Source organism: Stegodyphus dumicola, chromosome 2 (assembly GCF_044657685.1).
Source record: "Stegodyphus dumicola isolate Sdum_Otavi_A_Nest chromosome 2, ASM4465768v1".
Classification (NCBI taxonomy): Eukaryota; Metazoa; Arthropoda; class Arachnida; order Araneae; family Eresidae; genus Stegodyphus; species Stegodyphus dumicola.
The window spans coordinates 154728905-154756156 of record NC_140769.1 but is presented as its reverse complement, the minus strand read 5'-3'; the positions used below and the strand labels follow the sequence as shown (position 1 = coordinate 154756156).

The 27252-nt window shown below is 34.5% G+C and overlaps 1 protein-coding gene across 2 annotated transcripts in view; it reads left to right on the top strand.

Annotated features, from left to right (window-relative positions):
- LOC118199135 (natural resistance-associated macrophage protein 2-like) overlaps positions 1–27252 on the top strand; it is a 108021-nt gene that overhangs the window by 36379 nt on the left and 44390 nt on the right. For both annotated transcript variants that reach the window (XM_085811324.1, XM_085811325.1), the window contains exons 2-6: positions 2703–2786; positions 8445–8587; positions 14409–14758; positions 19478–19616; positions 22035–22190. In XM_085811324.1, coding sequence (XP_085667450.1) covers positions 2750–2786; positions 8445–8587; positions 14409–14758; positions 19478–19616; positions 22035–22190 — 825 coding nt within the window. In that variant the 5' untranslated portion in view covers positions 2703–2749. The remainder of the gene's footprint in view (positions 1–2702; positions 2787–8444; positions 8588–14408; positions 14759–19477; positions 19617–22034; positions 22191–27252) is intronic.

The window sequence follows — 27252 nt, the reverse complement described above, 5'->3', positions numbered from 1 at the left end:
CCAAATTAAGGTAATGATGACACATCATCCGCCACATTTTAGATGGATGCCACTGTAGAAGTATTTGGAAAAAATAATGAAGAAAGACGTTTCCTCAAAATAATGAAAAATTAAGCAAACGTGAGTACTAATTAGATGAAGAAATCATATTACGCGAACGCGTAATATGATTCTTGTTCTTCTTCTTATTATTATTACTGCAGGGTTTGATTGATGAGCCGAATATTAAACTGATGAAACCATTCGGATTAACGAAGAAAACAAAAATAATAAATAATCTGAATAAAAATCCCAAAATTCAGAATAAAATATTTCGTTTATTGTGCCAGGAAGCATTAAAATAAAAAAATTAGAGTCGCACAATCGAAGACTTTGTAATTGTAGAATGCAATAGAGAACTACTCTTGCGACAAACATAATCATCTAAGCCAGGGTTTCTTAAACTGTGGGTCGCGACGCCCAAGGAAGTCGCGGGACCTGCAGCAGGGGGTCGCCAAAAATTTTTTAACAGTTTTGATATTTCTTTCACCTTATTATAGTAATTCTACAATTACCAAATATTTTTACACAATGTATCTGAAAATAGATAAAGATAAGACAATACAGATAAAGAGAAAAACGAAAATGTGTCAACGCATTCTTTTTATAATGTAAACGTTCATTTTCCTTGCTTTGCACGCGACGCTGTCAATTCGTCTGTTACTTATTTAAAATTTTCACATTGTTCTATGTCTTAAAATTAGAAATTAAAGTTAAGACCTAAAACTGCAATAGTATCTTACAGTACACGTGAAAAAATTGACAGTGTATGTCGGATTTGCGCAATACTTATGGGATCCCACAAAATTTTTGTAAATATTATGGGGTCCTGGGGGTTCGCGAAAAATTCTCAGGGATAAACGGGTTCGCGACTGAAAAACGTTTAAGAAACTCTGATCTAAGGTAAGAAATGACGCCATTTACATTGATGGCATGTGATAATATTGGTTCAGATTACCATGCGTTTGGAATGACTGAGAGTAATTCGAAACGCATGGTACGCATTCCAATTACCATTCGAAACGCATGGTAATTGGAATTACTGAGGATTCTAGTTATATCGCAGTGTACAGAGGCTTATTCGCACATTTTTCAGACGACTTTGCTTTGCTATAAAAAAACTCGTTTTCTTGGAAAGAATCTTTTTCACTACAACTATGGTTTTGAAAGTGTAAACTATCGTCTGCTACTTAACAATTTTCTTTTCATTCAAAATGCCGCTTTTAAAGAAACACTGGACGAAGGGCTATCTTTGTGCTCTTTCCGAAGAAAATTATTCGCATTTCGTTATTAACAAATGCTGTGAAAGCCATGATTTTTGCTGTATCTAAAGCAACGATAGATAGTATTCTCAATAAGAGAGGGGGAAAAAGTTTGCTTCAAGGAGAAAAATTGTTCAAAATACATATTCAGGGAAAAAAACGGAATGTTTCGAATGTTGCAAAGGTAAGAACTTTAATGTTAAAAGAAAATATTCGAATTCAAAGGACAGTTGTATAATAATTAAAATGCTCACTGTTATCTGTACGCAAAGTGATTAATGTTGATCTGAATTTTAAGGCGAAAAAACGTAATGTGCATCGTCTTTCTCCACGACATATCGCCGAAAGCAGAACGCGGCGCAGAATTATCTTAAACAATTAATCGGACAAAAATGGAAATATGTTCTCACAATAGATGACTCTTGGGTATATTTACATGGCCTCAATAAAATGAAATCCATTTATTATTATGAAAGAGAAGAAAAAAAATCTTAGAACATGGTTCAAAGAATTTAAAGAACGTTTTTCAAAGGGATTTAGAATTGTTGCTTTTTTTTTAATTTTTTTTTTTATGAAACGGTAAATAAAAATTAAAGAGAGTGCGGAAAATGTCTAGATCAATTCCGTATATTATCAGGAACATATTTTGTACACAATCTTTAAATCTGAAATACCTTCTCTTTACCCATAGTGCTATTAATCCGTAGAACTACTTCAAGACAAAGCAAGCAGCCTCAAGTCAAAATCTACTGTTAATTTCCTGTAAAAAATGGTACAAGAAAAGTGTATCAAGGCCGTAACCTTCACTCATATCCCTAGTCCTGATGTATCATCCACAGATTTTTGCGCGTTCGGGACTTATAAAAAGCGGATTGTCCAGGCATCGAATAACAACCTCCTTGGACTTGGAGAGCTGTTCAAAAGGAATGGGATAAAATACCTCTTCCGCTACTAAAAAAAAAAAAAAAAAAAAAAAAAAAAAAAAAATTATTGTCTTGGAAGTTAAGGTGTCGAAAGATGGTGAAAAATGAGAGTTATCAAATTTAAATAATTTTCGATCAAAAATTACTAAATTTAATCATTTAAAACACAACACTTTTAGGTAAAATATTTCTGTAAATGCAATAAAAATCGTCTAAAAAATTGCGAACAGCCTCTTTATTACAATTATTATCTTGAAACTTGAACAAAATGTCGTAGTTTGTCATTTGAAATAAAAAGCATCGGAAAAACATTTTAGTGAGAACTGTTGCAGAAGATTCTGTTGTAAATATTAAATGATCAGAAATTTTATACTGATTACTACAATTTGGTGATTATGTTGAACATGTGAAATGATTGACTGATGGCAGAGTATATCTAAATTTCAATTTGTAAATATTACTTCCTGTTACAACATAGAGATTCTCCTGAGCTTCTTGTAAAAGGATACCAGAAGTGGCATCAGAATGGCATCAAACCAAGGACACGATAAAAGAAACTCAGGTAAGAACTCATTCTGCAAAGTTAATTTTGTATTGAAATTCTTAGAAACACACTAGAGTCAATTATATATAAAATGCGATATATCATAATTTTGTAAGGTGTTAATTTTAACCAATCAGTTTTGTTTTATATACTTCCATTCTCTTTTATTCCTAGGTCAGAGTGATGCCATATATCTAGCAGAAAATTAGTTTATTAGTGTCAGTATCAAAATAGTGATAACCTTAGCTTACGTAGCTAAATTTTCGAATATGTTAGTGAAATATTCCGAATATGTTAGTGAAAAGTGATATATTGAATTCTTGTTGTGGAACTTACATCGAGGTCACAAGCTTTTTATTAAGTGATTTGAGCTGAAATTCTTTCAAGTAATAACGAACGTCTAAAATTGTATATTATTCTACAAACTGTATAATTTCATAAACTCTTTAATTTGATCTCCATTATTTTTGAAATCATCAATGTGTGAAATAAACTGCTAACAATGATAAAGTCCCGCTTCTTGCTCTTTGAGAATTACGAAAGATTAGAAGCTGCTCAGATTTTGTAAAATTATTAGCGGGCAAGACCTCCAGATGAGCGGGCTTCTGCCAAAGCAATATTTCGAAATTCTATGTGCTGAAAAGCTGAAAATAAAATGAATTACTAATTTAATGTAATGTCAACAAAGTTCCTACCTGCGACCAAAGCAAAATTTATGAGTTCTATGTACACTTGACAAGAAAGTGCATAAAAACATTTCATTGCGAATGAAATCCGATCATTCTTTCCAAGCAACAACCCATTCGTAAATACGTTTTTGTTGCCAAACCAGGAAACAAAAACTTTGGACACTTCAAGTTAATACGTATACGTATGATGTCATGATTTAAATTTAATGAAACATAACAACTTTTCCTCAATACCAATAAAATAATCAATGTGGCAATAACAAACCGTGCCAATTATCTTAATCTAAAACAAAAAAGTTCCCAACAGCAACTATTTACTTAAAATGCCGATATCAACGAAAACTTTTCTACATACAATGACGAACATAACCTTATATAATAATAATATATTTAATATTTTGTGAAACTTACAATTTTTTTTATTAGCAGACTCTACGATTTTAAAGGGAGCAGTGGTAACACTTTTCGAAATAAAGCATATTTTCGTTTCCAGCGTGGTAGACTGTTGCCACTCGAAAACATGAGTGCAAAACGGTTTTCAGAGTTTTTAATTAATATCTCGGCTGACGAAAGTCGTACGAATATGAGAATGGTCGAAATGGCTTCCCCCGAATTTTTGGGATCCGGGGCGGATACCTTTCTCGAAACTTAACTAACCGCCATTCCGGAGATGATGCCACAAACAAACAGACAGAATCGCATAGATTTTAATAGGATAGAAGACTGCATAAATAGAAGCCGTAACGCAGTTGAAGCTTCTAGAATATGATTGTCTGTAAAACTGCAAATAACCTTCTCCAAACTTATATCAAAATTAAACGTCCGGAGTTATAAATTTATAATAGATGAAATCAAAGTTTGCAGACGCCTGAAACAATCAATAAGAATCCAGAAAACGTACCAGAGCGAATCTCTCATATATTACATAATAGGTTTAAATCTTCGGATAATAATGCTTATAATATTGCCTAATTTTGGAAAATAAAATAATGGCAGTGTAAGAAGCTAGGAAAAAGACCTTAAACATAAAAAGCAAAAGAGAAGTTAGTAAACAACAACGTTGTGGCAACATCTTCCTCGGAATTCTTTTCTTCCTACACAAAGCTAATATTATGCAATTTGGAACTTAATCAGATTTCGTAAGTTATGTAAACATCTTTGACAACCCATATATCAAATGATATGCTATACTATTAATTTAATTGTCAAACAACTCTAGGAACAATAGGTTCATTGTTGTATTCTTAAATATTCAAGAACATTGAGAAGGTCACAGAGATTTGGAAAATCCGTCTTTTGAAAAAAGACTTTTGAAATACTTCTACACGACTCATAAATCATCTGGTGATTTTGATGGATTCCTTTCATCCTGGGATACAAAAGGGCACTGTTTATTAATTGAAATAGATTATTTGAATATAGTAAAGCACACTAGGACTATCTGTTTAAAGGGTGTCTTTGTGTATGACTTGATAACGGGAAACTGACTAGTAATCACGATACACAAGGCAAAAGTACCAAACTTCCCCATACTACTATCCCCTCCGCCAATAAATTAAATTTAGTATCAATTAGATACTTTCTTAAAAAGTAAAACTAAGACTTAATGTGGTACGAAATGCGTTCATTACATTTGAATCGCTAGGTTTATTAAGAAATTAAAAAATGTTAAGTTTGAAAATTATATTAATGTTATGTTCTCAGAGTGCTGCCATTCAGTTTAGGTTTCACGAAGTGGTAGCACTTTAAAAACAGGCTGCGGAGAGTTAGTAAAAGATAAATTAAAGACACGACATCCCGCGTCCTGGCAGCAGTTCTCACGATAACATTGTAGAGTCCTTACATTTTTTGAAGCAGGAGATGTGAAAATGTGCAATGCCTTCGCCGGGACACGAATTTAGATCCCTCGAATATGTGCTGAGTGTGCTACCGTTACACCACGAAGGCATGCGGGAAGGAGGGTGAAAATCCATTTTTGGTACTTATATACTCCACCTTTTTTAAGAGAAACTGTGGATTAGGGGTCCCAATCGCCAGCTCCTGGTGGTGACAAATTATCGACCACCATATTTTTAGTTCGGGTGCCACTGTAGAGTCATTAGGTGATTTGAAGCAGGAGACGTGAAAAATGGGCAATGCAATCGCCGGGACTTGAACCTGGATCTCTCGAATACGCGCCGAGCTTGCTACAGTTACACCACGAAGGCGTGCGGAAAAGATGAGAAGAATACTTTAACGTAACGTAACGTAAGGAAAGGATTAAACATTTTTGGAAAAATTTTACTCAAGTCGTTTCTAACGTCACTGAGCAAAAAGAATGCTATTTTATAAAGCTCATGCTAGCGTTATTCTAAATAGCCCTCTTATGTAGAGATGCCAGTAATACAAAATTTTGTATAGTAGTACTATCACCGCCATATACATTTCATCTCCTGCTGAATAAATTAACAAGGAAAGCAAACACAATTTCCCTTTACTTGCACATAAAAAGTTTGACATTTTAATGTAGATTGTTTAGTTCAAATTAAAAACTTGTCAGGACTTGTGTTTCTTTTGATTTGCTTTGGAAACATGAAATGCCCTGAATAAGAACAGGGAGCTTACTCAAGCTATGCCCAAGATTTGTGTATAACAGACGACACAAGCAGGAAGGGTATACGAAACCCTTTATTTTCAATACTTTACAGACACTTCCGAACTTCGGAATGCAGAGACCAACCACTTGTTGTCTGAACGTAAGAATATAAAACTACTAACTAAAACTCTAACTAAAAGCTAACTTTGAATTAGTATACAAATGCCTAGCACTAAGACTGGCCTTTATTTAAAAAGGGTACGTATGTAGTACGCCGAGCTGCTGAAACTACACTACGTTTGCAAATATCAAGAGGGCTAAACCTCTGGCCTTAAAGGCAACCAGCAACCGAGTGAAAACTCGTAAAACTGCAGTGGCAAGCGGCTTGCTTCCTAAAACTCCTTCTCTCTCCCGCTTGGCAAAAAGCCACAACTTAAGTACTTGGGCGTTAGCAAGACAATTTGCACAAACAAGTTAAAGCATTTAATTCTAAGTAGTAAAGAAGTAGAAAATAAGAAGTGATAGTACAGTTTTAAAATAAAACAAACGTTAGTAAAACTTAGGATCCTTACAAACTGACTTATGTAAAAGTAGCACATAAGTCAGGCCACCGATATCATGGTTTTCCTCCGCGGTACAAGATGATTTATTATTTTAGGGGGCTCAATGACCCCCATTATTATTTTTAGCAAATGGAAGATACTTGGTTAAGATAAACTCGGCTGAATTTTGTCCCGAAAACCTAACGTCTGCATACTTAAAAGTGCTATGTCCAGTATGATATGCAATATTAAATCTTTTTTAATGCTTAATCCATTCAGATAATTACGATCTAAAAATATCCGTTTCACTGCATATCACGACATACCAGCACTATTTGATATTCCGAGAATATTCATAATTCTGATAAACTCTGACATATGAGTTCAGTTTCATGGAAAACATTCTTTAAAATTGTAACTTTCTAATAAATTATTCACAGGAAGGGCGAAAGTATTTGTTTTGTTTTCGTCATTAAAATTAATTGATGCTTTTATATAGAGATAAATTTTTCTCACAAACGCTATAGAATTAATTTAAAGGATATAGAGGCTGATCTCGCATTTTTAGACGATTTTACATGCAAAATGGCGGTTTTAAAGAAGCAAATGTTGGAAGGCTATGTATGTGTTTCTTTCCGAAGAAAATTATTGTTATCTGATTATAATAAAACACCGTGAAAGCCATCGTTTTTCGATATCTAAAGTACCGTAGGTAGGTAATATTGTCAACGAGAAAGGGAAAAAACGTCAAAATTTGGCTTCAAGTGGAAACGTTGTTCCAATATATATCCAAGGAAAAAACGGAATGTTTCGAATTTGGCAAAGGTAAGATCTTTAATGTTAAAAGAAATTCCGCCAACTCAAAGAACAGTAGCAAAACCATTAAAATGCTCACTGTCAATTGTAAACAAAATGATTAATGCTAACTTGAATCTTAAAAGGCGAAAAAACATAATGCATGTCGTCTTTCTGTAAGATATACCGCCGAACGCAGAACGCCCTGCTGAATTCTTTATGAGAAACATTTATCCAGACAAAAAACGGAAAATTGCTGTCGCACTAGATGAGTATTAGGTGTATTTAAATGACTGCAATAAAAAGAGATTCATTATTTTCATCAAAGCGGAGAAGAAAATTTTAAAAGATGGTTTAAAAAATCTAAAGGAAGAGTTTGAAATGGATTTAGGACTGTTTCTGGTTTTTCTTAGTAAGGCAAATTAAAAATAAAGAGAGTAGAAAAAAATGTTAAGATCAGTTCCGCATATTATCAGGAACATATTTGATATCCAATTTTCAAATATGATATACTTCTGTTTAGCCACAATGCCATTAATCAGTAAAACTGCATCAAGACAAAGCAAGCAACCCCACGTCAAAATCCACTGTTAATTTCCTGGAAAAAAACGGAACAACAAACGTGTACCAAGCCCTACCCTTAATTAATATCCCTACTATATTTTTGAGATATTCTGATGTATCACCTACTGCGCTTCTGGACTCTTAAAAAGCGGATTGTCCAAACTTCGGCCAACAAACCGTCTTAGACTTTGGAAAGCTGTTCAAGAAAAATGGGATAACATATCTCTTCCAATACTTCAAAAGGCTTTATTGTGCTTGAAATAACAATCTAGAAAGATAAAGAAGAATAAGGGTTATCAAGCAGAACATTTAAACACAAAAAGGTTAGGTAAATACAAGGAAGTTCATCTAAAAAATGGGCGAACAGTCATTGTATACGCAGGTCTGCTTCTGCAGTTCTTGTCATCTTACGAACTCCATATTCTAACAATAATTTCATTAAACAGGCAACAGTTTAAGAAATTTATGAACTTTTAATTTTGTTTTTATATTTGAATATTGTTTCACACAGGAACTGGAGATGGTAATCGTCTTCCCAACGCTGAAACGGGCGTTTCTCTGTTTTCAAATTTAGTTTTGGAAGCTGAAAAAGGAGCTTCCAATATCCGCGAAAATTGTTTAGATGACAGAATTGCAGTTCCTGAAGCCGAAAATGTAAGTTCTAAAATCTTTTTACGTATTTGTAATAACTGATAAACTTCAAATTTTTTTCTTGTTTAATTTTAAATTAAAAAGGCTTAATGTTAATATTCGATCCTCAAAAACGGCATGGCTTTAATAATAAATATTATTTTCCTGAAGCATTGCACCCACTTGCAAAAATTAACATATAAAAGCAATGAACATTTAAATCATAAAGACCGTTACGCTATCTACCTTTTTATTTTCAATAAATAATACGAACTATAAATTGGTACTGAAGCAGTGGATGCTGCCGCAAGATGGCTGACTGAAGATACATTGAACACACACCACAACCTCCAGATTCGCTTCTGCACATGATTTCCTGATACAATTTTCGGATTCGCAAGACATAGTGAATTAAAGTAGATATCTGATAGAAAATCAAGAACATGCTATACTTCTATGTTATATTAATGAATTCATAGAATATGTTGTAATATTGTGTTGAATGTACACTGCGAAAGAAAGGGGGAACAGTTTTATATCTTCCGTTCTACTGGGTTGACGAAATTTCCATGCGAAATTCAGGGGGGGGGGATAGTTATATATCCTCAGTTCTACTGGGCCAATTGACGAAATTCAACCTGCGTTTTTTATGTCTCGAAAGCGCGACTTAGGATATATATATGTATTATATATATAGCATTGTTCTAATTTAGGTATTTTGGCACAAAATCCGACTTTTTCTGAAATGAAATGCCAATTCTTTTTTTTTTTTTTTTCATATTTCGATTCTACGACTCCAAATTATGTCAAACTGCCAAGTTTTGTAAAAAATCACAAGAGTAGTTTTGAAAAAATTAGCTCTCAAAATTTTAGCTCCTCAGTGTTAATTCAATTGGGTATGTATATTTATTAATATCTCCTTCTTTCTTTCACAGTTCGAAATTAAGGTTCATTCCAAAGAAAATCCGCCCATTTTTTATGATTTATTTTTAAAATTTGTATTTTAAAAAAATTTTTATAAATTTTTCGAAAATGATTTTGAAATATAACCTATAAAATGTTTACCATCATCTTAAAGTATATGTATTTCTAGCGCACTTACAAAAATTAGAGCTTTTTACTCAAAATTTCTGAAGATAGACGTGAATTTATATGTTGGCACGTTTTGAAATTTGGTATATTTGTTGAAAGCGATAATGATGTCTAATGTGATTTACGCACCGTGTTAAAATTATTTGAAGGTAATAACCATGTGACTTTTTTTCCTCTCATGCACAATGTAAAAAGAAAAGGAAAATAGGCTGCCATACGTTAAGAAGTTCGTCAAGTGAATTATTCTTGGCGCAAACTGTAAAAAATTACCCCAAGATAATTTTTTGAATTTCTCCTTAAATTTCGCACGAAATTTTACAAAGTTTAATATTTAGGCAAAATTTGAGTCGTACAATGGAAATATGAAAAAATATTGCCATGTTATCTCATAAAAAGTCGGATTTCATCAATCGGCTCAGTAGAACGGAAGATATAGTGCTGTCTCATTTTTGTTTTTTGCGCAGTGTACACTGCGAGACATAAAATTGCTATCCCAGGAAGAAAAACAAATAATAAATCTTTAGTAAATATATAATACAATAGGAAGATGATATGAATAAATTGGCAAGTTTTGAAATCTACGTTTTGAAATACACAAAGTGCAGAATTCAGCACACAGAGCTGTCACCTCTGCAACAGCTGTAATCAGGCTCAGTAACGAGTAGAACTGAGCTTCGATGACAAATACGGGTACTTCATTCCATGCGGCTTCAGCTCTGTTATTCATTAATCGTAGTTGCTGGCGAGTGGGGACTTATCAGTCACTTGGCGATCAATGGGTGAAAAATCTGAAGAACATGCTGGCCAAAGCAACTGTCAAACACCTTCTATATCGAGGATCTTTAGGACTGCACGGGCAACATACGAGCATGAAAGCTAGGGCAGCGCCACAGGTCCTAATACAATTGACGTGAGACGGAGACACCATCATTCTAACGAGAGCTTAGGTGGTATTGTCTTGCGCCTCCATATCTAGCATTAGATGATACGTGAAATAACACTGTAAGCTATTGTAGCCGTTGTGTGTCAGTACATTCGATAATTTATATATTTATTACACTATTTAAGCTAGTCAAATTACTTTAAGCAGAACAAACAACAGTGCACATTACAAATGCACTTTACAAAGATAAGACTTTACAGACATTACAGAAATTTACAAACACGTATTGAGTGACATCTAAATACAGGAATAGTGTAGAGAGTAAAACTTCTGGAAACAATGTAAGTGAATATTAAATTCTTTCTCTAGGCTCTTTCCTGTCTCCCCCAAAGGGTTAAATAAATGTTTTTTTTTTAATTATATAAAGAGGCATAGGTCAGCTCCGAGTTTTGCAAGCTTGTCGATAATCTGGGCGATCCTTGCCACCAGATGGTATTGCTTTACAATAAGCTTACAGAAGACTTGCATATTAAAGACTTGCATATAAGGTGGTGTTACTCTGGTAAGTAGGTAGATGATACAATAATCGTCTGGCGTACCAATTTCTCCAAAGATAGATTGGTATTTCTGCGACGTGTCCATTAAAATATACGGAAAAAGGACAATGTCCTGTATTAAATCTTGTTAATTGGAGGAAAGTGATGTTGCGTTTGTCGTCTTGTGTGATGCAGTGTTATGTGTGGCGGCTTTGTTCGTATTTACCCAACTCTGTTTGCCATTTGATTTTTGCTTTGCATTTCAGTTGCTTCTTCAAGTATACGTGTGGCCGAAATGCTGGTGGGGAATAATGAATACTTTCTGATGCTGCTTCCTTCGCTAATCTGTTAGCAGTTTTGTTTTCACTCACTTCAGTAGGCGCTTTCACCCAGGAGATCGTAAGGTTATAATGTTATGCCATCTTAAGTCTTTATGGGTTTGCGAATCTGTAGGAGATGTATGGGGTGATAGTTAAGTGTTGACAGAAGTACTGACATTCTGTATGTATGGATGGAGATATCCTGTATGTTTCGTTGAGGGACGTACTGGGTAAAATGTACTGGTAGCTACTGCTTCTGCCTGAAACACGATATTATTATCTCTTAGTCTCTACTTCCATAGATGTAAAGTTCCTACTCCATGCTAAAGAACTAGTGCGCTGTCAGGTTCATTTTCCAAACGTGAGCCATTCGTGTATACAGCTGGAGTGTTATTGTTGGGGATGTTATGACGATGCTGTTGTATGTTTACACCTTGCCCTTTAATTGCTGGATGAACATGTAGCGTCGTAGCTGGCATTTCATAATTGTAGGGATAATGCTACTCATCGAACAAGCTTGTGGTAGGGCAAAGATGAAATACTGATTGAATTACTGCTTCTTGCTCAACAAGAATATGTAGTAGTGTTAGATCTGTGATGAGTTGCTGTTGGGCGAAAAGTCCTTGTGTTGTTTAGGACAAATGAACGCTGGACATTGAGAGGATGTTTTACTTTCCTCCTTTGCATCTGCCAGGCTCAGACTGCAGTAGCCTATGTAACAATTTTTTCTACGACGGTTGAGTAGAGAGGTTTTTGAATGTTCTAATTTAGTCCCCAATTGTTTCCTTGGAATTGAGTAAAAAAGCAATTTAATGCGGGTATATTTGTATAGAACACAATGGAGATCGAAGCTATACACATTTCGCAACAGAACAACGCATGTTCTGCATTCATACAGCGTGCGTGTATGCGGCATGCTACACGTGCGTGTAGGCGGCGCCAGAAGAAAAAGAGGCTTTATAGGCGCGTGGAGGGTAAGACGAATTGCATTCGTTAGGACACCTCGGCGAATTTCTTGGTGTTATCTTGCAGTAATCAGTTAAATTCGCATCGGAACAGTAAAAGTGAGTAACGACCAATGTTTAAATGATGGAATGAGGTGTCGAATTGTGGGGAGGCTAGAGGCAGGCCAATCGCAAGTCCAGATATGCAGAGAGTTTCTTTTAACGCCAGGCGTCGTGTGTAACCTATGGAAACAGTTGCAGGATACTGGATCCATCGAGAGAAAGCTTGGGCAAGGTCATCCAAGAGCCACGACGGCCAGAAGAGATCGCTATTTGTCCATTTTAGCGCAGCGTAACAGAGGAGCTATAGCTTCTCAGCTCTCTCGGGACCTGTATGCAGCCACAGGAACACTAACAAGGGTGACTGTTTCCAAAAGACTGAATGAGAAATGAGAGAGGGATGTTTGCCAGAAGACCGGCTGTTTGCGTCTCGTTCACGTCTACGGGCAGGATAGTCCGATTAGCATGGTGCAGGCAGCATAGTGATTGAAGTACAAAGCAATAGGCGACTGTTCTGTTCACCGATGAGTCCCGTTTTAGCCTAAACCCCGATTCTCGCCGTACTTTCATATGGAGAGAGCCAGGAACCCGCTACCTACCCTCCAATGTCCACGAATTTCAATAATTATGGCGGTGGCAGTGTAATGGTCTCGGCAGGCATCATGTTGGATGGCCGCACACCTCTCCTCGTCTTTGACAGAGGCTCTGTGGCTGGTGTGAGGCATAGAGATGAGGTCTTGGAGCCCTATATTCGCCTTTTCCGGGGTGCAGTGGGCTCTGAGCTCATCTTACAGGATGATGACGCGAGGTAGCATAGAGCTCTTCTGGTCGATGAATTTTTCGAGAGTGAGGATATTCGCCCTATGGATTGGCCAGCCAGGTCTCCAGACCTCAACCCTATAGAGCATGTCTGGGACACTCTGGGGAGGGCAATTGCAACTCACAACCCGCCTCTGAGAACCATCCAGGAACTGAAAACAGCGTTGCTGAATGAGTGGGACCATTTGTCACAGGTACTGATAAACTACTTTATTTTGAGTATGACATCACGCTGCAAGGCCTGTATGGGTGTAAAAGGCGACCATATCCCCTATTAACCCATTTCTTTTGTGTCTTCTGCAACAGCCGTTTTAGATCTTCAGACTCCCATGAGTGTTACACACGAACATGTGTGTCTATTATAACTGCTGAATATTTATTTTGTTTGTATTATATCAACCTATGCTCACACCAAATTTTATTAAAATCTGTCCAGTAGTTCTGGAGATCGTAGATCAGATATTAAATTCTCTTAATTTATTTCACCAGTGTAGAAATATAGTTTTTAGCTTTTTTATGTTCACTGAACGAGGAATCTTTCCTTGCAGAATTTAAGCGGTATTGAGGCTTTAAGCTGTATATTCTTCGCTACCTAAGATAATAGATATTAGAAACTTAAAAGTGATATATCGTTGCACGAAGTAAAAATAAATTTTAAAGTAGGAATAATTTTAAATTAACTACTATTTTGTTTTTTAAAAAAAAAGCATTAGAAAGTCAATGAAAGCAATGGATTTTATTTAACTTTATGGGTTTTTTGCAAAAAGGAATGTACAAAAGAATTTAAAATTAATAATAAACATTATAATAAAGATCTTGAATTCTACTATTTTAAATTCATTAAAACATTAGCAACCTCCCCCAAAAAATATTTGGAATAATGAGTGATGTTTTCTTAAATTTATCACGCAGTGCAAATTCAGTTTCAAGGAAATACGGGTAAACGTAATAACAAATATCTTGAATTCAACTTTTTGGAAATTTATTAGAGCAACTAAAAAAATATTTTGAATTTATGAGCAATACTTTCTTATATTTATCTTGCAGTACAAATTTGGTTTCAAGAAAATATGGATAAAAGATATAATAAATATCTTGAATTCTACTATTTTTTAAATTCATTAAAATATTAACTACCCCCAAAAAATACTTTAAATTGATGAGTAATATTTTCTTACATTTATTTTATAGTACAACTTCAGTTTCAAGAAATTATGGATGTTCAGTGGTCCTGGATTTCTCATGAGTATCGCCTATTTGGATCCAGGCAATATCGAAGCTGATCTCAAGGGAGGTACATTGGCCAAATACGCTCTATTATGGATTTTCATGTGGGCAACTATTGTTGGGCTTTTCATTCAGCGTTTGGCGGCAAGGCTGGGAGCCGTTACTGGACAGGACATGGCCGAAACATGTAGGAGAAGGTTTGCACCCCTTCCTCGTTATATCTTATGGATTATGCTAGAGATTACAATCATCGGAGCTGACATGCAAGAAGTCATCGGAACAGCTATAGCTTTCTACCTACTCTCTGACAGACGGTAAGTAATTCCTGAGAAAAGAATGATCTTCGCTGTAATATCAATAATTATAAACGTATTGTAGAGACATTAGGTTATTTTGAAGCAAGAAACACGAAAAGTGAGCAATGACCTCGCCGTAACTCGAATGCGCACTGAGTGTGGTAATCGTTATACCACGAAGACATGCCGGAATGAGGAAGAAAATACCTTATATACTTCCCCATTTAAAGGGAGACTGAGGATTAGGGGACCCAATCGCCAAATCCTGGTGGTGAAGAATTGTCATCCATCACCTTTTAGTTCGGGTTCCACTGTAGAAAAATTAGGTTATTTATTTTCGATGTCAGGAAGCTGAAAAAATATGCTGCGCCTTCACCGGGACTCGAACCTGCACCTCTCGAATACGGGCCAAGTGTGCTACCGTTACACCACGCAGGCATGTAGAAAGGTGGGAAAAAGTACACTGCGAAAAAAAAAGAGGCAGTTCTAATATCTCCCGTTCTACTGGGCCGATTGACGAAATTCAACTTGCGTTTTTCATGTCTCTAAAGCGCGACTTAGGATATGTATTAGATTTATATATATTATCGTTCTAATATAGGTATTTTGACACAAAATCGGACTTTTTCTGAAATAGCATGCCAATTTTTGGTACTTACGTATTAACGCAACCAGGCAAAAATTCGCATAAATCGCCAAATTTGGCGACCCTACTTACGGCAACCTTACGTTAATTTATTAAAGCGAGGTGTGCGTAGTTCGTAGATTCGTTCGTTGCCTACATTGTGCCATTCGTAGATGTTTTTTTTAAGTTAAAACATGTCGCTGTGTACATGGATTCTTGTCTATATTTCAAACTTTAAGCCTAAAATGTCTCCAAAAACGCGGTTTTCGCACATGCAAAAACTACGTTTTGAACACACGATTTAAGCTAAAAATCCGAAACAAAAACAAAAAATTTAGATAGCAAAAACGTAAAGTTTCTAACCAAAAATATTTGACAAGAATCAATGTACACAGCGACATGTTTTAACTAAAAAACATCTACGAATGGCACAATGTAGGCAACGAAAGAATCTACGAACTACGCACACGTCGCTTTAATAAATTAACATAAGGTTGCCGTAAGTAGGGTAAACAAAATAATATAAAAAACTGTATTAAAAATTATCTGTAATTAATAAATGTACATTTTCTTTCTATTCATACTTTTTTACTCAAACTTACAAATAGCGCCAACCTGGTTGCGATAATACGTAAGTACCCAATTTTTTTCCATATTTCAATTCTACGACTCAAATTACTAAGTTTTGTAAAACTACTAAAACTACTAAGTTTTGTAAAAATCACACGAGTAGTTTTTAAAATTTAAAATTTAGCTCTCAAAATTTTAGCTTCTCAATGTTAATTAAGTTTGGTATATTTTTATTAATCTCTCTGTTTTTATTAAACTAATTTAATTCTTCCTTTCACATTTCGAAATTTAGGTTCATTCCAAATAAAATTCATCCATTTTTATGATTTATTTTTAAAATTTGTATTTTTAAATAATTTTCATAAATTTTTCAAAAAAATTTTTGAATTATAATCTATAAAAAGTTTACCACCATCTTAAAGCAGACGTATTTGTAAGCATACATGCAAAACATTTCAGTTTTTTATTCAAAATTTCCGAAGATATACAGGAATTTATATATTGGCCCGCTTTGACCTATGCAGTACCGCTATCTGTTTTGTCTTCATTTGGTGAATTTATCTTTTATTTAGCAACAATTTACCTTCGGTTTAAAAACTGCATTCTATGTGAAATTTGAAATGTTTCTTCTAATAAAATAAATTTTATTAACCTGTCATCGGACTTGTGTGCATTCAGTCTATTACGAACCCGTACCGCACGCAACAATATTTTTTGCAGTGTTTAGATTTCAGGCAGTAATAAATCAAGAATATTTGATGAAGGCTGATTTATTTCTGTACCGTTTTGGTTATAGAAAAGGTGATTTTTCAGCAAATATTTTTCCTTTCACATTTCTGCCTGTAAAAATTTAAGTTACGTATATTGTTTTTATACTATGGTATGGTCAAAATTACTGTAATTCAGTTCTTAAACTGGAATCCTTTCCCTGTTTATTTAATTCCTTCTTTTTAATTGGAAAGATGGATTAACGGCTATACATTCAAGAGATATATATAGCAAAATAACGTGTGTACTAACTTAAAGTATTTTAACACTAGAATTATCAGGTTTTCTTTATGCCTAGAATTGCTAATTACCATGCTTAGACTTAATCATGCCTAGATTTGGCTCACTGGCTTCGGTAGCCTTATTTTCACGTGTGTAGGATACAAACCTGTAATCAAAGTTATTCTGAAGAAGGAAATTGATTTTATGGAATATCGTGCGTTACGAAGTAAAGGGTATTTGATATCATTTTCTATTGATAATTAATCAAATTTTAGATTATTTGCTAAAGCTCAAGCAAAATTAAACGTGTATTACGTTCAAATTTGCTATAAAAAATATGCATTAAGGAATTATCATTTTAAATTTAGTTATGACATATAAATCAGAAATAGCTTAGTTATAGAATATTTAAACACAGAGGCGAGGCTGTTCGCACATTTTTAGGCGATCTTCATTCTATTTTTAGAAATATTTCGGGATACAGAGACCAGCACTTATGGTCTAAAACGTAGAAAATAAGAAATAAACTAACATAACTATATAAGAATTAAACTTAGATGCTTTACAGAGACTTATAATGCAAAGATTGGCCATTTGGCACTACGTATGTACTGAGCGAAATGCAAAAACTACTATACGTCTTCAAATATCAGCGGGAACTAAGTTTTGACCTCAAGGCAGACAGAAACTGACTGAAAAACACGCGCGTGGTAAGGCAGCAAGAAGTCTCTCTCTTCTCTTGGCTAAAAGACACATCTTAAATACCTATGCAGTTTGTAACCTCATTAGCATAAACAATTTTACTCGCACTTTTTTCTGGCCGGAAACAGAAAATAAGAAAGGATAGCAAAGTTTTAAAATAAAATAAACGTTCATAAAACTTAAAATTCTTACAAGCATTTATAGCTCCAAAATGTAAATTACTGAAAGAAAGAAAAAATTTGCATTGAACAATGCTGTGATATAAAATTCCTGCAGTATTTTCATATCCATTTAGTCCATAGCGTAAATGCAAAAGCTAAATTTAGTGAAACTATAAAAATGTACTACTTCAGGTATATCCTTACTAATATGATAAATTTATACTGAAGAATTCAATGTGCTAATGAGAAATATTTTCTTTTCTTCTACTGACATTGACACAATGGAAGAGCAGCTAAGATAATTAATATTTTTATCATTTTATATTTATTTGGATGGCGTTTCTGTGCTTTTTAAAAATTTATAAAATTCCTAATATCTCCTGGTGAATTCTGATCACAAGATTCATTTTCTAAAAGTTTATTTAGAAGTTTCGCAACCTTCTCATGTGAGAAACGATTTCTTTACATTTGTCAAAATGAAATGACATTTATCAATCCTACTTCACAGTTTTCTATTAACTATTGACACAAATGCACTTTATAGCGTTCCGTTTCTATCTATAACATTCTAGAACTTTCGAAATAAAAGCTCGATTAATAGTGTTGTAGCCAAATGCCCAGCTGCCGCGATATAGCTTCACCGCAAAGCGGGGTTAGGATTGCCAGAAAGTATCAAAAAAAGGTAGGACTGCCAAATTTGGGGCGAAGTCGCTTTTTGGAGATATTTGGCGACAAGATTGGCGATGTGCCATAGACAGAACGAGAACATTCTAGAACGCATTCTTAGCAGTTTTCCTTGGGAATTTTCTCACAGACAGGTTAAAGGCTATATATACCCTGCCTGTACGGAGCGAAAGAAGTAGTGTCTTGAGTTCAGAGATTAGCTTGAGAAGGTCGACCGAGTCGGAAGCTGTACTTTAGTGCTTTTCTGTGAAGCTGTCCTCATCGTTATAGCCTGAAGGCTGTGTTGTTGATTGTTTCAGTGTGTTTGTCGTAGTTTTTCGAGGAGTGTAAACTTGTCTTTGGAACTGTGTTGTGTAATAATGCTTACTGGCGAATAAATTGTGTTTTGATTCTTCATCAAATGTTTTCATCAATTACTCTAAATCCAAGAACCCGCAGAACCACGAATTCGAACAATAATATCATAATAAATAATTAATTTAATGTACAATGGCTTGATGCTGCAGAATAAAATTTGAAATGCATATCTTTCAAATCCTTTTGAAACCATCTTCTTTTCTCTTCTTGCAAAATACCCGCAATAACGTACATTTCGTAACATTATGCCCGAAATTCTCAACAATGAGGGGTTGAGAGCAACATGAAAAATAAGATAATGGTCCTTTTCAGCTTAAGGTAAGAGAGGACCCGCACAGTTAATTCTAGGTATAACATTTCTTGGAAAATAAAGTTATAATTCAATTTTACTAAAAGGATTTTAAGTTTTAATTACCGTTTGAGTAATGATTCTGAATGCGCACGAAAGTCAAAAATTACAGAATTTTATTTTGAAAAGTCAAGAAAATACAAGAATTGAAACTTATTTTGGGCCATGAATGTCACACCTTCGTATTTCTGGTGTTAAACAAATAAAATATACTTGTGTGCAGATAGTTTATTGTCATCTGTAAAATATGTCTTAATAGATTTATTGGATCTCTTTTTTTCATTCATTTTTTTATCTAGGATTCCTTTATATGGTGGAGCCCTATTAACTATATTCGACACATTCACATTTTTATTCTTGGATAAATACGGACTTCGAAAACTGGAAGCATTCTTTGCTTTTCTGATTGCTGTTATGGCAATTACTTTCGGTTATGAGGTAAGTTTTCGAAATCTCATAATCAAACGTGTATTTAGTGTGCAAACTTATGACGTATTTTATGCTCTTCTAGTCTCCAATCAACTTGACAGATAGAGATATCCGATAATTTCTTGAAAGAAAGTTTATCCAAGTACCTCATATGTTATCATCGTGCTAACATTTGGAGCGCAAATAGTTTGAGCCAGCAGAATCAGTCGAATATCCGAACGCGCATGTCTGACAGATCGAAAGCATAATCCTAAGACACTGGTGTCTTAGAAGTAGTAACCTGTTTACAAAACAGATTAATTAATAAAATCAAAAGTACAGAGAAAACGGTAGTCTGAAAACAGTGTAACCTAGAAGCATCTCAAATGTTATAATTGTATTCGGTATAAATTTTTATGCCACCAACGCATCAGAAGAAGACTTCAAATGATTTACGGATACCACATTATGAGCATCATTGCACAGATGTCTAACAAATCCCTCCATTTCTCAAGCTGACACTACAATCACTATTGGAAGTGATTCCGAAGACTCTGCCCAGTATATGCCTTTGCTGTTATGTCCCTGAACACGGAGGCAATGAGAGAAATGTATGTGTTAACAATGCAACAAATACTGAAGATTTTGAGAAAACGTTTTGTTCATCAGATACGATAGTTATAATAATTTTATTGTCTTTAACTTCATAAACTTGTAATATCCTACCTAAACTAGAGTTCGTTGGAAGCAAGAATACTGAAGTACTGTATAGCGACTATTCGCTGAATTCTTGTATGGCAAGTAACAACTCCGGAGAAGGATTAAATTATCCTTTATTCCAACTCAAAATCAATTAATCGATGGCTCCTCTAGGGCGTATAATAAGCCTCCACTTAGGCTTTCATAAAAAACTAAACTAATGCTAAATAAAACTAATAAGCCGAAGCTGCACAGAATCATTTCGCGGAGTTGGCCCTTATTTAAATATGCCCGGCGTATACTAGCAGGCACGCATAAATACGGCCGTAGAATAGTAAGCTTGAACTAATAAGGTGTCCTAAAGGCAGAACACGCTCTCTTACTGAAGTGACCCAGACTGCAGCTTAAATACCCATTTCTACCTCATTTGCATAAATCGTAACCCTGAAAACTCATTATGGCGGGGAAGCGTATATGGGAAATTAGAATGTATAAGGAGAGGTTTGTTCCAAAATAAAAATAACTATTAGAAATTTAAAGTAAAACACTGCAAAGATATATATATATGTCTTTTATAACGGAAAACCATCTATAACCATGATTACGCCAAAGAGATGCATTACAGAACTAGTATACATCTAATGATCTACTGACGTATAATAAAGAACCACTTAGCATTAGTGTTAGCATTGCACTATCACTGAGCATTAGTGCCCTATGAGTTTAGTATTAGTGCATTCTTACTAGTATCAGCTTAGTACATTATCACTAATGTTAGCATTAGTGCATTATCACTGAGCATTAGTGCTCTATGTGTTTACTAATTTGAATTAGAAATAGTCTAGATACAGATCAGTAAACATATAGTGCTGAACTACTTTATAACTGATCATTCTTTTTAAAAGTCTCGCATTAACCTCTTGCGCTATGACTAAACTTCACAGTTGCGGTGCCGTGCGCTACAATATAACAAGCGGTAAAGTGTCTCATTTACGCCGCTCCGCGTCTGCGAGTGCAATCCAGAGCTGTAGCTCGAGAAATAAACAATCTCGTTGTTAGGCGTCGTGTGCACCACATTATTTTCATTTTTGCGATAAATGCCTATCGACGTGGTGTTCACGTCGCTCGCGGTTTGAGACAAAAGCATCTCGACGTGCGTGGCACGTCCTTTTAGCGCAAGTGGTTAAAAAATTTTTGGCTCGTAAAATCTTCAATTTTTTTTAGATAATGAAGCTGTATGTAAGCTGACCTTCGCTGTCTTTTAAAATAAGACTAACCAAAATCAATTAATCAGACGATTTTCTACAATTTTTTTAATGTAATTTGACAGTTTCAAACGTTGTCGATAAAAGTTTTTTCCTGCATCAAGGGACATTTTGCTTGGAAGCAATGCGGAGTCACCTATTTCCTTACTTGGTAACGGGTGATTTTTCTTCCTCTTTCACTAACGATTTTCTTATTCCCCCTCCCTTCTATTTTGATCTTCCCATTACTTTATGTACTTTCTGGGAATAGTTTTATTTTCGTCTTTGTGAAGATTACATTGCTAGTTCATAAATTAAATGATTACTTGCGTACTTTCTTTTGGACTCTGTATACAGACAGTGGCATAACAGCCAATATTTTTCTACTGATTATTGAATTACACAGACTTACCGTAAATGAAGGGATATGAAAGTTGATGAAATAATAGTTCAATGCAATTTAGTTACAAACGACAACATATTTATGTACTCTATTTCGTTTCAGTATGGGGTTGCTAAACCTGATCAGATCGAAGTCGTCAAAGGCCTTTTCATACCCGGATGTGCGGACTGCACCAGCCAAATTTTGTTACAAGCTGTCGGTATTGTGGGAGCCATGATCACACCCCACAATCTTTATTTACATTCCTCTTTAGTTAAGGTAAGTACTTAATCATTCAAATTATTGTTATTATACTTTTAAATTTTGGGAAACTTAAATTAGATAATTTCTTTAATCTAAGCAACATACATAGCAAAAAAGAAGAAAATTCAATATCGTTATACAGTTGTTTTGATTTTTGAAGGTTCTTGAGATTGAAAAGCAGTAATTTAAAACATGGTCCCCTACCAAAGGACCATTGCACAATTGCTGTAAGCTGGAAACGTAAGTTTTATTGGGTGCTTTCCTAGAGTTTAAGAAAACAGATGAATCATATCATGTCAGACTATGATACGTTAGTAAAACCATATGGTGAATAACAGATGAATGTACCTGACTGGTACAGCATGAGTTGAGTCTACTTAAGAGTTCATTTATTCAGGTACTTGGCGGAGTAGTAAATTATCTGGGATAACTATACTAGATTCCTGTTTCAATCTTGTCTTCCATAGCTGTATTCCAATGCGGGTTTCCATGCCATGCCTTGAAATCACCACACTACAGAATAATTCACGGCTGTTGACCACGTCGATAAAGCATATCTGGAGGGCACACAGACAAAGCATATCTGGAGGACCACATGGGGAAGAAACACAGTTTTCACCTACACTTGGAAAGACTTCACATACTTCTTGAGGGCACACAATCTTCACCACCATCGCTTGTGGATTCTGCTGTTGGATTAAATATTTTACCTTTTTCTGCTCGGCGCAGCCGCAGAGGTGGAATGCAAATTTCCCAACATATACACTTTCAAGGAATTTAATAACTGATTGTTGTGTAATTTGACCTGTATGTAATGAATAGAATCATATGAACTGTTCAGTATGTAAATGGGAAAATAGTAACGCACAGAAATGCTGGGGGTATAAATATGTAAATCGTGGGGTTAGTTTGTACGCCAGAAATGTGCAGACAGTCAAAGTACACATGGGGTACCGTCTGCACCATTGGGTACTTTCAACTCAATGTAGAACGGATTTTTTAAGTATGCATTTTCCCAAGGTGGGTAAATGACCTGAGCAGTGAAAGGGAAAAAAGGGATAAATCCAAGACTATCGCCTTATACTTTGCATGCAGCAGTAGGTTCGGAAGGAGAAGCTCATGACGATTATGCAGGATTTAAATTTTTAGCGCAAAGGGCATTAGCTGTTGATTTCGTTTTGGCATTTTGCGTCGCTTCACTATAAATGGAGTTTTCACTTTTCAAACTGTTGCCACCAAATATTATCGCCCTGTATTATGTTTAAAGAAATTAAATAATGAAGAATCTGGATAAATGTATGTATGTTTCTCGCATTGTGATAAAACAACGGTACCTAGAACCATCACATTCTGAATAACGTACGTCTCCACCCGAATATGGGCAACTGGAAGCCCAAATTTGGAATTTATTTTATTATATATTTCATATTTTGCAAAGCATTTATGAGCTTTTGATTAACAAACTCAGCGATTTCAAATGACAAAACTGTACGGGAAAAAAAAGTAACATTTTTATTTTCAGCGCGCGAGGACTGTATCGGAAATTCTAAAAATACGCTCTTTTTAAATTATTTTGCGATATTGTTGTTCAATTGGATTTTATGGTATAAGTGCGAAGAACATGATATATAATAAATAAAGGTAACACACAAAACGTTATAAAAAAAAAAAAAAAAAAAAGGCTATTTGGTCACAGCATATAGCGGAAGAACAGAAAAGAATTTTCAAATTAAATTTCTCGAGAATATTTTAATAGAGTGAAAGAAAAAAAATTCCTTAAATATTTACTAAAATATCATTCTGAGTAACAAAACATAAAAAAATTTTGCATATATATATAAGTTAATATAATTTTGAGGTAACTTTAAGTATTTGTTAGAACTAAAATTACTATATTTACTTCTCAAACTAAATCACACCTGAATTTTTTGGGTATAATATTTTTGCTTTAAGCAATAGCGCAATGAAAGATGATATAAAAATCGCATAACTAAAAAGATATACATTACATCAATGTCGTTTCTTAAAAAATGCCTCAAAATATTTATATTATAAACGAGAAAAAAAAGTGAAAATATAGTGTAAGAACTATTACTAGAAATAAAATCGAAACACTTTACATAAAAAATTTCTTTTTACAATAAAATAAACAATCACAAAATACGATTTCAAAATTATATGACAAATTATTGATTAAATTACATAGCTGTATTCTCCCTAAATCAATTTTTTTTTATTGTGGCAATCACATTAACTCTGGTAAAGAGATGTGAACTTTCCAAAACATCATATTTAGATTAATATATTATGACAAAGCAACTACAGTTGTTTGCCTGAGAGAAGGGTTATCTTAGTGGAAAGCTTTCGAAGAGGAATGGGCTCCTATTCACGTTTGTTCACGAAAACGTTTATACGGCCAGCCCTTTCGCCGGAATTCAAACTTAATTCGAATTACCAGCTATTAGCATAGATTCCGTCAATATGGTCTCCAGAATATCATGAATAATTATGATATATTTTGATGCAGACTAAATTACTTAAAGCAGATGAATGATTAGTAAACCATATGTCAATAAAGCACCGAATGAAGACAATATGAAACTGCGATTGAGTTGGAACAAACTGAGACCTGTAAACATCAGACGATCATCCCAAAGAAACGACTTTAGAAGAGCAGTCGTTTGTGATTTTGGATTGTTGAATATTTCTTCCTCATATACTAATTTCAAAGTCTTTCTCATTTGTATAGTCTTTTCAGACACCGAAGAAGCACTCAAAGTTATGAACAAAATTCCGAGGACGCAGTTTGGTGTAAGAATTAAAAGGCGTGCATAGAAAGTTTCTTTATAAACTTTTGATAATATGAGACTCGCGAGAGTACCGAACATTGTACCGAAGTAGAAAGTAACTGACAGAAACAGGATGGCTGAAAAGCACTGAATCATGAATTCGTGGCACTTTCGAATACGTTTATACAAGTGGCACTTAATGATAAGTTCAGAGTTCGAATGCTTATTCGTGAGTGTTGCATTAAAATGAGTTATTACCTTCCCCAGGCATCGACAAAATATGCAAAAGATTAAGGTCTGAATACCAGTTAAAGATACCGAAGAAAAATAAAAATATGTGTCCAAGAAAAAAAGGAGGAAAGAATGTGCGACTTCATTTAATTCAAAGTTTGATATCGCATACGAATAGGTTCGATTTGTGTTTTTGTTGTAACTGAGAAGTAAACCATTTACCAAAGCTAAGGCAATTATTAAAACGCAACAACTTACGTAAATGTACAAGCGTTTATATCCAGCACAATGCATGATAACCATAAGTTCTTGGATATCCTTGCTTAGAATTTTCAGTTCTTTGACTTTCGATTTCAACAAATATAAACTTATTAACGGCAGGATTAGTGACAAACATACAGACGCTGCTGTTAGAGGTTTGAAAGGGGTTCGGAAGAACATGCATGTGATTAGAATCCACAACACAGTTACGTGATGGAATAAGCAAAAAAACAAATTCAGCAACTCCTTGCTACAGATTATTCCTTTTGGCTTTGTACATACACATTTAAGGATTTGAGTAACTAAGCTTAGTTCGGTATTCTGGGCAAAAGGATTTTCTTCTGCCGGTCTATCCTCCAAAGATACAATTGTCGTAACAGGCATAGTTCTCTGCTTTCTGTTTTTAAATATGGGATTAATTTTTAGAATATAAAATTAGGAGTTCTAACTTCCTACTTACACTGTAGAAGAAAACGCTTATTTCTGAACGAGATACGACACAGAAATTCTGAGTTATTGCCACCGACTGTTAATAAATTTTCACGATTGTAGTTGGCGATAGAAACATTTTCTCAATCTCTTCTGGGATGAATAAATACGGAATAATACGGAATAGTGTGGTTTATCAATGACTTTTAAGGTACTTCATCCAAATTTTACCTGCAAACGTTCGAAGAAGTATAACGCAATTTTCTTCGTTTTTCAGTACCACTTATACGATCGAATATGCTCCTCATATCATCATAAAAAGATATGGTAGGTTTAATAGATTCATCAAGGAAATTTCAGATGTTTTATACACATGATTACTTAAAACAATATTATTTAATTTCATTAACTTTAACAGTCATTCTCATTAAAAATAAGATAAAGGTTCGAATTTGCTATTTGCGAAGCAAATGGTATCGAAGTTATGATCACTTCACTTCAAAACCCATATGTTTCTGTTTGGAATACGTTGTCATAGAAATCTTCCGGCAAATAAACAATGCATACACTATTTCGATTTGTACATTTACAAAATGACATTTAATTATTTAAGATTGAATTATTACTGTAAATTATTTTTATTCTGTTTTCCCCCCTTTAAAGATATAGAATATTTTAGAAGCATTAGCGAAATTAAAAAAAAATCAATGCTTTTCTCTTAGAAGCTTCTCAAACTCAAGTCTATACGGTTAAAAAAAAAAGACATTCGCTTTTCATATGAAAAGGAAAGGAATTTTTTTTTTTTTCTTTAGAGAGAATCATGGAAGAACTTAATTTCGAAATCGATGCAGAATTTGTCGATATTGGGTAAAATTGAATAGATGTTGTTGAACTTCTGTATTCCTAAAATCTTATGTTCCAGAGCTACGATTTTAGAATCAGAGCTTTCTAAAGTAATTGAGGAATCTGAATTTTATTTTATAAAAAAAAACAATAATAAAACCCCTTTCTCAACATTAAGCGGAAATTTAAATCTCACGAAAATTGGAATGAATTCATTATTTGAATTAGCAGCGCGTATAAAAATCAAAAAAATAATTTCAAAAACAAATGTTCTCGTCTGTTGCGAGGAGACATCAATACAAAATAAAATTTCATCGCTCGACTTTTCGCCACTCTAATCGTAATAAGAGTCCATCAGCAGCCGAGCGGTAAAATTCCTGAACGCTGGTAGTTCGGTCCGAGGTTCGAATCCCACGAATGGGCTGGCAGCATAGGCGCTTTCGTTGTTTTCCACGTGTGTAACGTGTTAGTACGAGCCAGTTTGCCTTCGCGAAGACACCCTTCCCTTCCGTATAGTGCCTTAG